General features: G+C 65.3%; 1 protein-coding gene across 1 annotated transcript; it reads right to left on the reverse strand.

Moving 5' to 3' along the window:
* Nucleotides 1-3,056: 3,056 nt before the first annotated feature.
* CUNH14orf180 (chromosome unknown C14orf180 homolog) lies at nucleotides 3,057-12,794 on the reverse strand. The gene is made up of 5 exons (XM_034992975.1): nucleotides 12,646-12,794; nucleotides 6,975-7,101; nucleotides 5,467-5,596; nucleotides 3,730-3,774; nucleotides 3,057-3,262 (listed from the first exon to the last, which is right to left on the reverse strand). The coding sequence occupies exons 2-5, from the start codon at nucleotides 7,083-7,085 to the stop codon at nucleotides 3,057-3,059; spliced, it is 492 nt and encodes a 163-aa protein (XP_034848866.1). The 5' UTR covers nucleotides 7,086-7,101; nucleotides 12,646-12,794.
* Between the last annotated feature and the right edge of the window lie 350 nt (nucleotides 12,795-13,144).

The raw sequence follows: 13,144 nt of genomic DNA on the forward strand, positions 1-13,144 counted from the left end.
AAGGTGTGAGCAGAGATCAGAGCGGGGGAGGACACAGCAGCTCCTTGGTACCTTCACCCACTGGGACGTCCCCAGCACCCCTGGCACCTCAGTGGAGGGGCTGCCTTCCCATCTGATGGCGTCCAAAGCACCGAGGCCCCCGAGGACACGACCCCATCCACACGGAGGCAGGAAGAGGATTTGGGGGTGGAAATGGGACCCTAGAGCCCAGTGATGAGCAACCTGGGGCTGCTTGGCTGTGGATGCCCCTCCTCACAGGGCTCCCCGGCTTCTGCAACAGTACACAGTCCCCCGAGTCCTGCGCAGGAGTGGGGCACCCCTTCCCCTGGGCTCAGTGAGCCATTCCCGTTTCCTGGGCTGACCCTCCAGGGAAGGAGAGACCCGGCTGCCCATGTCCATGCCTTGTGCTGCCAGAGGCCAGTTTGGTCTCCCACGTGGGGGGCACAGGGTCTCCAGAGGCTGTGGATCTGGGTCTGGATCGAGGTGCCGAGTAGGGCAGGGAGCCTGGGCCAGGGAGGGGGGCCCGCAGGTCACCTGTACAGATCCTGCTCAGGGGCGCCTGTCAGTGGGGGAGATCGGGGCCAGGTGGACGAGGGCCCCGGCATTGCAGAGGCGCTCTGGCCCCAGGGCCTGGCCGAGAACGCCAGGCAGCGCGGCTGGCCAGTCCCTGGGGGAGTTGTGTTGGCAGAACTGAGGCGCCCAGCAGATCTGCCCTCACCGGGCACTCGCGCACAGGCTGTGGGGACCCTCTCCGGCCCCGGAGAGTTCCGGTCTGTTGGCAGCAACCAGCCAGGCCCCGGGAAGGACGAGCAGGGTCAGGCCGTGGACTCTGGAGCCTGAGGGTCCACGGCAGGCTTGGGTGTGCCCGTCGCAGCTGCCCCTCATGGGTTCCTGGGAGCCGGTGTGGGGCGCCCCTCGCTCAGGCTGGCAGAGACGTGTGTCCACATGCACCTCTGAGGGTCACCTGCAGAGCGGGGCTCGTCCCTGGCACGGACCTGTCTCAGACCGGGGGTACCTCCAGATGTCTGTGCCCGGGGGCTTCCCGGAGAGGGTAGTGGGACCGCGCTGTGTGCCCTGCAGGGGGCGGGGGGCGAGTGCGCCCCGGGGCGGACTGTAAGGGCAGGGGGCTGGCCCCAGGCTTCCTGAGACGGGACCACAGGATCTCTTCTGCCTGGTGCCTTGCTTCTCCCAGCTGCTGTTGGATAATGCGTCTTTGTTTTCATTCTACTTCTGACGAAATTGAAAGTGATGATTCTTCCACTTAAGTGTATCTATTTCTCAAAGTCAAAATAAACACAGAGGTCCTGAGCCTTGGGTGTGGTTGCTGGGCCGCCTGTCCCCGCCCTGCCCTCCTCTGCCTTCGGCTTCCTGGCTCCTGGGTTTCGTCTGCGGCTAAGATTTAGAAACCTGCCCGTGTTCATCCCTGTAGCTTCAGAAACTGGCCGGGATTAGGGCTGGGCCTTCCCGTGGCTGTGCCCCCTCGTGCGCGCCTGTTCCGGGGGGCTCCGTTCTCGCCACGGCACCCCCAGGTGTGAGGACTGACGTCTCCGGGTCGTGGCGCACCTGCCGAGCAGCGTCTTCCCCGAAGCCATGGCTCATGGTCTGCGGACCCTCCAGAGCCGGGTGTCTTTGCAGAGACCGGCCGGCCCTTGGCTGAGAGCCCTGGTGGCAGGGCTTCCCCCAGACGGGACCGGGACTGGACTGGGCTGAGCCCGAGGACTGTGCCTGCCCCACGGGTTTGGGCATGAGACCCAACCTCTCTGAGCCTCAGTTTCCCCGCCTGGAGTATGGGGCAGTAACCTGCCTGTCTTCTTCGGGGGTGGGGGTGAGATGAGATGGGGTCCCCGCCGGGACCCCCTGGAGGCTACCGCTCCCAGAGACAGGCCCCTCCTCTCCACTGGGCTCCCCGCTCTGGGCTCCCCAAACCCAAATCCTGGAAAGCACCACCCTAGCCCCTGAGGCCTAGAAGGGAAGGCTCCCCTGTGCCCCCACCTCTGCTTTAGCCGAGGAAATTGGTCCCCATATCCCTCCTTTGGGTAAAAATCCCCAGACTAATAAAAGGGGTGGCAGTGTGGTTTAATAGAAACTCAGTGTGTCCCCGCTTAGGCAGTGGGGATGGGCAGTCAGGGCATAACCTTGGGACAGCATAGCACTGGCCGTCCCGTGGACACTTGTCTGAAGGTGGCTGGGGGAGATGGTGTCTTCCTGGCAGTCCCTCCTGGCATCTGCCCATGGGCCTCCCTGCTTTGTTCAGGCATCCCCCTCCATGCAGGGTCTGGGGGGGCCCTGGAGTTTGTTGCCACGTCTCCCCATGGCCTCGCAACGCCCGCGGTGGCTCGCTGTCTGCACACAGTCATGGGACACACAGGCCCTGTGGCTGGTGCACGGCGCAGCCTGGGGTCCCAGCACGGGCGGCTGTGTTCTGAAGGTGTTGGGGTCCGGGCGGAGCGAGCTCCCTCTCAGCCATTCCCAGGTGGACAGCTGAGGAGGGGGGCAGCACGTATGTCCCCCCGGGGCACGAGAGGGTCCCTGAGGCCTTGGGGCCCCGGGGAGCAGTCAGACCTGGGCTCAGAGGTTGGCATCCCAACACCACAAACAAGGGGAGATGCCAGGCCCCCCACCCCGTGTGCAGTTTCAGGAGGGAGGACCCCACCCCGACAGCCAGACCCGCCTGTCTCAACGGGGTTTCAGAGTCCAGGCCCTGCGAGCCTGAAGTAGCAAAGGCCAGTTTCACCCCGAGGGGCCCCATGGACACAGGGCCGGTGTCCCTGTCTTCAGGGGGCTCCGCGTGGCCACATCCAGGCCTGGCCCAAGGGTACGGAGAGTTCCCACCGGGGTGAGGGAGGGCCTGGGGGGCTCTCAGGGCCGAGGCCTGTGTGGAATTCTCTTTCTAATAAAACCTCACGGTGGACCCTAACATGTGCGGCAAGAGGGGCCCTGTTGCAGGCGGCGGGCTCGGCTGGAAGCCCTCCCACCTGACCTGGGGCTCCCCCGCTGCTGCCCTGCACGGCCAGCCGGGGCCCCAGGCGTGGAGGGGAGCGTCCGGCCAGCCTCCATCAGCGCTGCAGGAGGCCCCGCCAGCAGGTGAGGGCCGTATGCCTCAGGCGCAGGGCGAGCACCAGGAGCCGGGCCCGGAGGTCCTCAAGGGCCAGCGCCACGGGCTTGGCTCGGCCGTAGACCAGGCCCAGCACGAGCAGTAGCAGGATGCACACGGACAGCTGCAGGAGCAGGGAGCCGCCTCGGGGCCCGGGCCAGCTGGGCGCTGGGGGCGGAGCGGGACCGGATGAACCCCCGCCCGCAGGCCCAGCCCCACCATGAGGACCCTGTGGGGCTCCCTCCTCCCTGCGGGGCTGGTGGGGAGGCCGCAGACAGAGGGAGGCTCACCCCGAGGCTGGGCTCCTTCGGAGTGGGTCCTTGGGGTGCCCCCCATGGTCCCCATGGGGCGTGGGGCACCCGCTGCCTGCCTGGGGCCTCTGCCAGTGTTGGGTGGCTTCCTTGTGAAAGGGCCTCCCATCGGCTGTGCCCCGGCACCCTCCCTTGGGGAAGGAGTAAGGGGGAGTGACCGCAGAGGGGAGCTGCTGGCCATGCTGTGTGTCAGGGACCCAGGCTGAGGGAGTGGCCTTGCCGGGGCACGGGGGGGGGCCCTGCTGGAGCCACTGGGGGTGGGGGTGTGCGGCAGGGGTGGCCTGGGCACGGCATGTGGGGGTGGGGGCGAGCGGTCAGACTCACCCCTGGTGGTGGTGGTGGTGGTGGTGGGCTCCCTGCGGGCGATGTCTGGGAAGGAGAACCGAGGGTGGGCTTGGGCAGGGAGGGCCCCCTGCCTGGGGGCGCACACTGCCTCAGCCTGCCCCGTGCCCTCAGGACCTCGCATCTCACGCCCACCCCGCAAAGCACCCTGAGACGGGCGAGTCAGATGCAGCTACCCCGTTTCACAAGTGGGAGATCCACGCCCCCCCTGGCCAGCCAGCGGCCCCAGCACCACCTAGGGGTCCCCCCTGCCTCACGGTTTCAGGCTCAGGCTGCCAGAACTTGGGGAGCCCAAGAGGCTGGGTGCTGCTCTCAGAGCCTGTGGCAGTGTGGATGTGGTGACCCCGTGGTGGCTTGGGGGAGGGGCCTGCCGGGGGTCCCTGGGCAGGGCCCTACGGGCTGGCACTGGGAGAGGGCCGGGCAGGACCCTCGCTCCTGCCCATCTCCACAGGGCCCTGGGGGGCCCCAGGCCACCCCCTGGACTGCCTGGGCCTTGATTCCCGGCCCGCTGAGTGTCTGTCTCCAGGGCGACTGGGAAGCTCCTGGGGGAGTGCAGAGCTGTGCTTGTGGGCGAGCGCTGGACCCGGAAGGGACGGGTGCGAAGAGCAGGTGTGAGGAGCCTAGCGAGCGGCCTGGGCCTCTGGAGAGGGGTTGAGGCCTGGACTGGACGTTTAGGACGGGCCATCCAGGGAGGAGCTAACACGTGCTGGGTGGGAGTTTTACCCATCACTCAGCAGGTCTCAGGAAGTACCTTGCCTGGGGGCTGTGGTGGGCAGGATCTAAGATGCCCCCGTGATTCCTACCCCTCTAGTGTCATCCCCTCCCCTTAGTGTGGGACTGTGACTTCTACCCAACAGAAGAAGGTAACGCGGGAGGGATTCTGCAACTGAGCGGCAAACCCCAATCAGCTGACTCTGAGTCCATCAAAAGGGAGATTATCTTGGGTGGGCCTGGCCTCATCAGGCGAGCTGTTTAAAAAAGAGGGAGGGTCTGCTCCTGGTCTTGGAGGTGCTCCGCTGTGGGTTCTACAGCTGCAAGGAAACAAAGTCTGCAACAGCTCTGTGAGCTTGGAATAGGGCCCCAGGCCTCAGCTGAGAGGCCGCCCCGGCCCACACCTGGAGAGCTGCCCTGGGAGACCTGAGCAGAGGACCAGCTAGGCCGTGCCTAGACCCCTGACCCACGGGGTCACCCCGATAATAAACGTGGGCTGCTCGAAGCTTCTAAGTCTGTGGTAATTTGTTACATGGCGTAGCTAGCTGATACAGGGGCCAGTCCCATGGGCAGGGAGTGAAGGGGCCAGGGGAGGAGAGGGCAGGTGGCGGGGAGGGGCTCTGGGGCAGGAGGACCCCAGGACCTCGGCTGGGGCTGGGAGAATTCGGGAGGTGGGCAGTGAGGGACGCAGGTGTTGGGAGAGCTGAGGGGCAGCGGGAAGCTTCCAGTGCTGGCGGGAAGGGTGGGTGGGCGCTGGGGACACTGCCCACTGGCCTTCCCTCGAGAGGACAGTTGCAATTTGGGCAGCTCTGATCTGCTTTTTTCCTGCTAGTGGCTGTTTTGTTGACTGTTACTCTGTCTAGCCTGAGCCGTGGGCCGGGTTTTATTGGGCTTCTGTCTGTGCAGACAGGACAGGTGGCTGTGGTCCCTCCAGATGGCCCTCTGTGAGGGACATGTGGCCCCCCGCCCCACCTGGCCCTGCGCCTGCTTGCTGAGCTCCGTTCTTACAGTGGACGGTCACCTCCAGGGGTTCCCGGAACCGCACACGCCTCGAGGTCCTCTGTGGCTTGGCCCCGTGGCTGCCGCACCCCGGCCCGCTCCGCCTCAGGATGGAGGGGGGGCCCCTCCTGTCGCCCTCCTGGGGCAGGGGTGGGAGGCAGAGGGAAGTGAGCAGAAGTGAGCCCCCAGGGGGCAGGAGACACGGTGCCTGGGCCAGGATCCCCGCTGCCTCCTCTGGGTTTCTGCAGAGGGACGCGCTGTGGGGGACCCGATGGGGGGCGTGGAGACCCCCGTGGACCTGCCCCACCTGCTGCCCCAGCCTGGCGGCCTGACTGCGGGGCTGCTCTGGGTGGTGGGGGCTGGAACAGAGCCATTGGGGCCATCACAATGGATGGCGGTGTTCATGGCCGCCCAGGACCGTGCCCCCCAACCCCGACGGTATCTGTAACAATAATGATGATCCTGTCAGTAACTGTGGCTATCCACCGAGGGCCGTCTTCCTGTCCGAGCTGCCCGCACAAAACCTCGCTGGATCCCGGAGCGTGGGGCCCCCAGGGCTCCTCTGCACCCGGGCGCCGGGGAGGAGGCCGGGCCCTGAGCCAGGGCTGTGCGGGGTCAGTGCCTGGCTTGTGTCACATAGTGGGCCTCTGTCACTCACCTGTGGACACGGTGAGGGATCTGAGCATGAGACCTGGGCTGCGGCGGGACAGAGCCTGGACACAGGTGCCCGCCCAGGGGCTGCCCTCCCACCGTGCTGTTTGGAATGTGGAGTTGCGGGACTGCTCTGAGCCTCAGTGTTCCCACCTATAAACTGGGGACAACAGGCCGTTCTGAGCTGAGTACACCCATTTTGAATGGCTCCTGGCTGGGAGGCTCTGGTCGCACAGAGCTTACTGCTGGCCGTCTGGGGGACATGGGACCTGCCTAGTCCTGGGGTTGGGCCCAGCTCAGGGCTGTCCCCTCCACTTGGTGGGACGCCTGGGCCTGTGGCCTGCCACCAGCCTGGAAGTGAGTACAGAGGCTAGGTGTGGACTCAGGTCTGAAGTCGGTCCCCACTGCCCTGGCCTGGCCCTCCTCTGTCCACCCTCCCCCACTCACAAGCCCTCCTCCCTGGGCTGCAAAGTGACCATGCTGGGGAAGCATCTGGAGCACCCCCATGGCTCCTGCTTTCTCTGCCTCACCTGCGCTCTCTCCTGGCCCACTCTCCCTGCCCTTGCATGCTGTACCCCTGCCCTCGGCCCTGGCCTTGCACCTTTGGGCATGCCGTGTCCCCTCCAGGGGTCTCCAACCCTCTCTGCCAGACCAAGCCTTTAAAGAGCCACCAACCCCCAACTCCCGACCCCGGTGATTTTCTCTCCCAGGGTTCCTGGGGCCGGGACAGCTCGGGCAAGGACAGGGACCGTGCCTCCTGTCTCAGCTCCCCCTTCCCTGCCCCCGGCGGGGGGCCCAGGTGGCTGACCCTGGTGCACTTGGCCTTGGGATCCCGGGGTTGGCTCTTGTCCAGGACCCAGCCTTACCCTCCCCGCCCTGGGCATCAGCGAGCCCGGAGTGGCCTCTTCATTCTTCCTGGTGTGATGGCGCTTCTCTGGCCGGGAGTTGGGGCTCAAGGCTCGCCCTGCAGTCCTCATTTATTGGAACATGGTCCTAAAAGAAGCAGGGACATTATTTATTGTACGAGCAGCACTGGTAGGAGTAGACGGAGGGGACGTCTGTCTGCCCTGCCCATGAGCAGACGGGGCTTTCCTTCCGGTGCTCCCAGCACAGTGCTCCCTGCACCCTCCCCGGTGGCCAGTGTCCCCCATCGTCAGCCCTCACGGTTGCGCCGTATTCCACGGGGCTGCCGTCGGTAACTTACAACCAGCCTCCGGTACTGGGTGCTCAGGAAGCGTGCGTTTTATTATGTCATGTGCATGTTTTGAGGTCATGTTGGGGGGCCTCCGGGGTGTGAGGGAAGGGGTCCAGGGCCGGGCACGGTTGGGGCTCCATGGGACTGGGAAGGCTGCTCCAGAGGGTCTCCAGCTCCGCGAGGGGCTGGAGCTGGTGGGGCCCGCCCAGACTCTCTTGTCTCCGTGTCTCTGTCCTGCCCTGTCCCAGGTTTAGCCTGCTTACTTTCGAGGCGTAAGGTGGCGCCTCCCCACGTCCACCCGTGAGCCTGTCCTCCCTGACGTGGCCCCTCTTGGTGGGTTCTCATTCGCCTTTGGAGGGTTCCTGACTTCTGAGACCTCCCCCAGTCCTGCTGTGGGCGCAGACCGCGCCAGGCACCATGCAGGTGAAGCCAGGCATCGAGCATTAGTCCTTCCAGGGCCCTGGGGGAGGGGCGGTGATGGGCCCACCCTCTTCAGTGAACATGTGGAGAAATTGAGCCCAGGGCTTCCCCAGCCACTCGGACACCAGGGCAGTCTCTGCCCCTCCCCCTGGATAATGAGAGGCGTTGGGGGTGGCATGGGGGTCACCTGCCCGTCCTCATCCCCAGCCCCAGGCTCCTCCAGGGCTCCCTGGTCTGGGGTCCTTTGCGGACATCCCTGCCCCCTCTGTCCATGGCGAACGTTTGGGTTTTGTGAGGAGCGTCCCTGGCTCTGCCTCCAAGGATGCCCCCCGCACCCAGCGCTGAGAGTGGGGCTGACGGTGAGGGTCCTCACTGTCCCCTGCATGGTGCCGTCAGGGTCCCCTGAGAGCCAGACGGCCTCGAGGGTTGAGCAGGGCCTCCGTACAGTCTTCCCCGGGGAGATGACGGGGTGGCTGCGCCCTCGGCCCCGGCAGGCGTCAACAGCAGAGCTGTGCAGAGCCTGGTAATGACAGCCGCGCTCCGCAGCCAGGTGGCTTTAATTATTTCTAAAGGGAGCAGTTTTCTCCTCCTCAGCGTCAGGTTTTTACTGCAAATAGAGTCAGGGAAGGAACCTCGAGCCCAGCGAGGGGGACATGGCAGGGAGGGCGGCTTGCTGGCCTCTCAGGTGAGGAACCGCTCGGGACTGGGGACAGCATCGGGTGTGCACACGTGTGAGCACGAGTGTGCGCGTGTGTGCACGTGAGCGTGGATGCACACGTGTGAGCACGAGCGTGTGTGTGCATGTGAGCGTGGATGCACACGTGTGAGCACGAGCACGTGTGTGTGCATGTGAGCGTGGATGCACACGTGTGAGCACGAGCACGTGTGTGTGTGCGAGCATGAGTGTGTGCATGTGAGCGTGGATGCACACGTGTGAGCACAAGCACGTGTGTGTGCATGTGAGCGTGGATGCACACGTGTGAGCACGAAGTGTGTGTGTGCACGTGAGCGTGGATGCACACGTGTGAGCATGAGTGTGCGTGTGTGTGCCTGTGAGCATGTGTCCATGTGCATATATGTGCGAGCATGTCTGTGTGTGCCTGCGTGTATGTGTGAGGGCGGCTGCACATACACCTTAGTGTGCGTGTCCATGCGTGTGCACGCACATGCGAGTATGCATGGCTATTTGTACATATGGGCATGAGTGTGCTCATGCACGTGGAGCACCTGTGAGTGTGAGTGGGGGGTGTGATCGCACCAGCATGTGGGTGCATGCCATGTGCGTGAGTGTGTCTGAGTGTAAATGTGCCTCTGTGTGTATGTGTGTGTGTGTTCGTGTGTGTCTCCGTGGCTCTGGTGCGGGCAGCCCAGTGGGTCCCACCAGCTCCAGCAGGGACCCTGTGTGACCATGCATGACCGTGGACAGGCCTCTAAGCTCTGTGTGCCTCAGTCTACTCAGCTGAAAATAGGGATCCCGGTGGCAACGTCCTCCGTGGGCTCGGTGAGGGCAAGCACGGCCATGTGTGTCAGGGGCTCAGAGGGAGCCCGGGACAGTCGCTCAGGGGAAGAGTGGCCTTGCTCGGGCAGAGAGCCTGGGGCCCCTGTGCCCGTGTGAGGACGGTGCCCTCCCCCCAGGCGGCTCTCGGGAGCCCCAGGCCTTCTCTGGCCATGTGCCTTTGCCTGGGTCCTCGTCTGCTGCCGGGTGGTCTCCATCCACCTCCCCACCACCCCACCTCCCCTCTACCTACCGTCCCTGCCCCACCTGCCTTTGCCCCATCTCTGCATCTTGCTCAGGCTCCAGCTTCCCCTTAAATGTCATTTCCTCTGAGAGGAAGTGGGGGCCTTTGCCTACCCCCAGGACTGGCTTGAGTCCTGGGCTCTGTCTCCCTATGGCTCAGCGTCTTTCTCAACAGCATGACTGTCCTGGGCCTCAGTCTCCCCACCCGTCGCACAGGAGGAGGCGAGGATGGCTCTTGGTACCGCCCCCGGCTCCTCCACAGCCCCCCTCCAGCCGCCGGGCAGTGCCCCCCTCCACCCCCGGCCCGCTGGCCGAGGGCAGGACCCCGCATGGGAGCGGGGAGGCCTCGGGGCCTCCAGCAGCAACAGAGTGTAACAGGAGTGCCCTCCACTCGGAGGCTGCTTGTGACAGATGGGTGATAAAGGGCGGAAAATAGCTCAGGCCTGGGGCCTGCGGAATGTCACCACCACCCCCCCACCCGTGGAGGACACGCCCCAAGGGCAGGGCTTCTCGGTCAACAGCCTCTCACCTCTGTTGAGGGGACACCCTCTTCCCCTGGGGGTAGGGACACTGGTCGCTGCAGCCCGAGCCTGCCCAGCTTTGTCTCTGGGTGGGGGCCTGCCTGGCTGGGCCTGCCGGTCAGAGGGGGGCCAAGGCAGCCTGAGGCGCAGGGCTGCCCCAGGCCTCCCCAGAGCTCCTGCTCCAGGTGTGGTGGGTCAGGAGTGCCGAGTGGGGAGCCTCAGGCTCTCCTGCCCTCCTTCCTAGGAGCGCAGGCCGACCAAGGCCGTGCGTCCACAAGAGCCCTGACCGTCTATGGGGTTTGGCCCACGGAGGCTGAGCCTCTGCAGCCCAGCTCGGCAGCCCAGCACCCCCCCACGGCCCCCCCCAGCTCCAGCTCCCGCCCGGTTCACCGCCTCCGACAGCCGGGCCACCTGTCCTGCCATCGCTCTCACCTCCACCCGGGCCAGGCTGGCCACGCCTCTGTGTCCCGCTCACCCCCATGCCCACGCTCGTGCCACCGGCCACCCACTGCCTGCTGGTACGTCTCCATCCTCGCCAGGGGTCCCTCTGAGACCCCCACATAGTGCAGCCCTGCACGGGGAGGGGGCCCTCCTCAGCTGTGACCATGGGGCCGACAGCCAGTTCGCACCCACACCGCTCCCCGTCACCCCTCACATCCTGCACTGTGCCTGTTCGTCCACAGGACCCCAGGGCTCGGGGGATGGAGGAGCTTGCCGGCAGTCCTGCAGCCCTGGGGAGGCTGAGCGTCTCCTCCTGACCCGGCACGTCTGGAGCCTGATCGAGCAGAGCCACCGCCCGGGCTCGTCCTGCCCACCTGTCCTGGTGACAGCTCCTCCAGGGGCCGCCGGGCTGGCGCAGGTGGGCGAGCCACGTTGGGACCTTGCCCTGCAGAGGCTGGAGCTGTGAGCCCCACCGTTCACACACCACACATGGGCACAGCCCCCCCAGCCCCCCCGACCCGTGCGTGCACGTGTGCACACACATACACACACACACGCGCCGCCCCGGCCCACCTGGCTCCTGCAGGTGCTGCACCCCTGGGTGAACTCGCCCACCTGTCCGGCCCCCAGTGCGCTGGCGATCGGAGCCTTGAGCAGAGTGGGAACCGGAGCTGCCGCAGCTCACAGGCCAGCTGAGAAGTTTCCATTACAACGGTGGGGCAGTGGCCTCTGGACAGCCTGGCCGTGGAGGAAGCTGTCACCACGGGGCTTGGTGGCCTTGGGTGGTGTTTGCCCTCCCCCTCCCCTGAGCAGCTTGTCTGAATTAAGTTGGGGGCGCTGCTGAGGCCACAGGACACACGCTACACCTTCTTCCAGCTGAAGAAGGGGACAGGAGGCCATGGACACGCCCACGTCGGCCTCCCCTCAGGAGGCTGGGGGGCGGAGTGAGGGCCAGTGGGCAGGGGTCCCCAGGAAGGGCCGGCTGCCCACAGCCCAGCACTCACAGTCCGGAGCAGGCTGGCAGCTCCCCAGATGACACACATTTCTGACTTAAGCAAGAGGAGAACGCCTGGGGGCCACCTCCTGGCTGACAGCTGGCTCATTGGGCTTGCCCAGGCACCTGCCTGGAGCTGGGGGCACAGGGACCAGGAGCTGTCCTGCCGTCTCCGAAGACAGCCCCCCACATCTCTGCACAGAGGGCAACAGCAGGTCAGGGTGATGGCTGCCTGTCTGCTGGGTGCGGGGGGTACTCTAGAATGGGGGATCTTGGCCTTGAGAGCCCCAGGCAGAAGGGAGCGGGTAGACCCTGGCCTAGACCTTGGCCACAGGGAGACCCAGGTGGGCCACTCACCCCGAATTCCGGGCCCCCATGTAGAGCGGAGGTCTATGCCAACCATCTAGCATGCCGTAAAGATGGAGATAATGCACTAACCTTCCTGGAGGGGCCTGCACGCAGTAGGTGCCCAATACATGGTGTGCTCTGAGTTGGAGGGGTGACCCACGTGCACCGGGGGCCAGAGCAGAGATTCCTTCTGATCAAGGGAGCTCAGAAAAGGGCCTGTTCCCTGGGGATAACCAAATGCTGTGGCCTGGGCTAAGTGACTGGAGTAAGACTCCATTCCTGGCTCAACCTGGCTGCACCTGCGTAGACCTGCCCTCAGCAGGAACCCCGGGGCCTTGGAGGAGGGCTCGCTGGTGTCCTGGCCTCAGCCCCCATGAAATGACAAGAATCCTTGCCGCTGGCTGCTTTCGAAGGGATGGCGCTTGGCTCATCGCCAGGGGAGAGTTGTAGGGACTTGCTCCCCAGCTTTGTGGTGGGAACCGGCCAAGTTCCCGACCCACACCCACGGGCGTCCAGGAGCCCTCGGGTCAGGCCAGGCTGCTGAGGAAGGGCTCAGAGTGCCAGGGACTGGCGGTGTCTCTGCGAACACCCACCACCCCCAACTTTCAGACAAGACATGAGGTTCAGAGGGGCCTGGGTCTCCTGGGGCCACTGACCACCCTGGTTTGCTTGGGAATGTGCCCATTTTAGCTCTGAAAGCCCACGTCCCAGGTGAATGGGATGCACAGCCCCCAGTCCTTGTCCAGGGCCACACAGTGTGCTCTGCCTGGCCTGTGTCCACCCATCCACCTGTCCGCCTGTCCATCTGTCTGTCGCCTGCCCCCCTGCCCACCTGCCTACCTGTCTGCCGATCCACCTGCCCACCTGCCCACCCGTCCGCCTGCCCGTTCCAGGTTCTCTGCCCACATCTCTGGCTGCAAATCTCCGCTCTGGCAGCTTCATTCCCAAATGGGAAGTGAGCTTCTCCCTATTGCCCTGAGCTGGGACCTCACCCGGCTCCCTCCTGGGTCCGTGAAGCCAGGCTCTGTGGCATCGTCCAGTGGGAGTGGTCCAGTGTGCTGCTGGCCTGATCTTGGGCCCCCCGGAGAGGCAGTCCTGGGCCTGTCCGGCCTCTTGCAGCTGCTCCGGACTGGAGCTGCCGCCGGTCGGCCTGTGGGGCCAGTCTGTGGCCGGCCGGCGTCCCTGCCCCAGGCCCCTCGGTGGCAGAGCTTGGCCAGCTGGCAAGAGCTGAGCTATAATTATCTCCCCCCTTTGGCAGAAATAGCAGTAACCCTGTGGATAGGCCGCTGGCCCTGGTGCAGGAGAGGAACTACTGGTTTCCCAGGCCCTGAACACAGACAAGATAAGGGGTCAGTGCCCCTCCCTGCCCTCCCGGCTTC

Source organism: Mirounga leonina, unplaced genomic scaffold (assembly GCF_011800145.1).
Source record: "Mirounga leonina isolate KUSES-001 unplaced genomic scaffold, KU_Mleo_1.0 Mir_82, whole genome shotgun sequence".
Lineage (NCBI taxonomy): Eukaryota > Metazoa > Chordata > Mammalia > Carnivora > Phocidae > Mirounga > Mirounga leonina.

Coding starts and splice junctions, on each gene's coding strand:
- CUNH14orf180 (XM_034992975.1), bottom strand. CDS start 7,085: ATGAGGACTGCAGGGCGAGCCTTGAGCCCCAACTCCCGGCCAGAGAAG. Junction 5,597..6,974: donor TGATGCCCAGGGCGGGGAGG/GTAAGGCTGGGT, acceptor CCCCTGCCCCAG/GAGGGCGACAGGAGGGGCCC. Junction 3,263..3,729: donor CACCACCACCACCACCAGGG/GTGAGTCTGACC, acceptor CTCCGCCCCCAG/CGCCCAGCTGGCCCGGGCCC.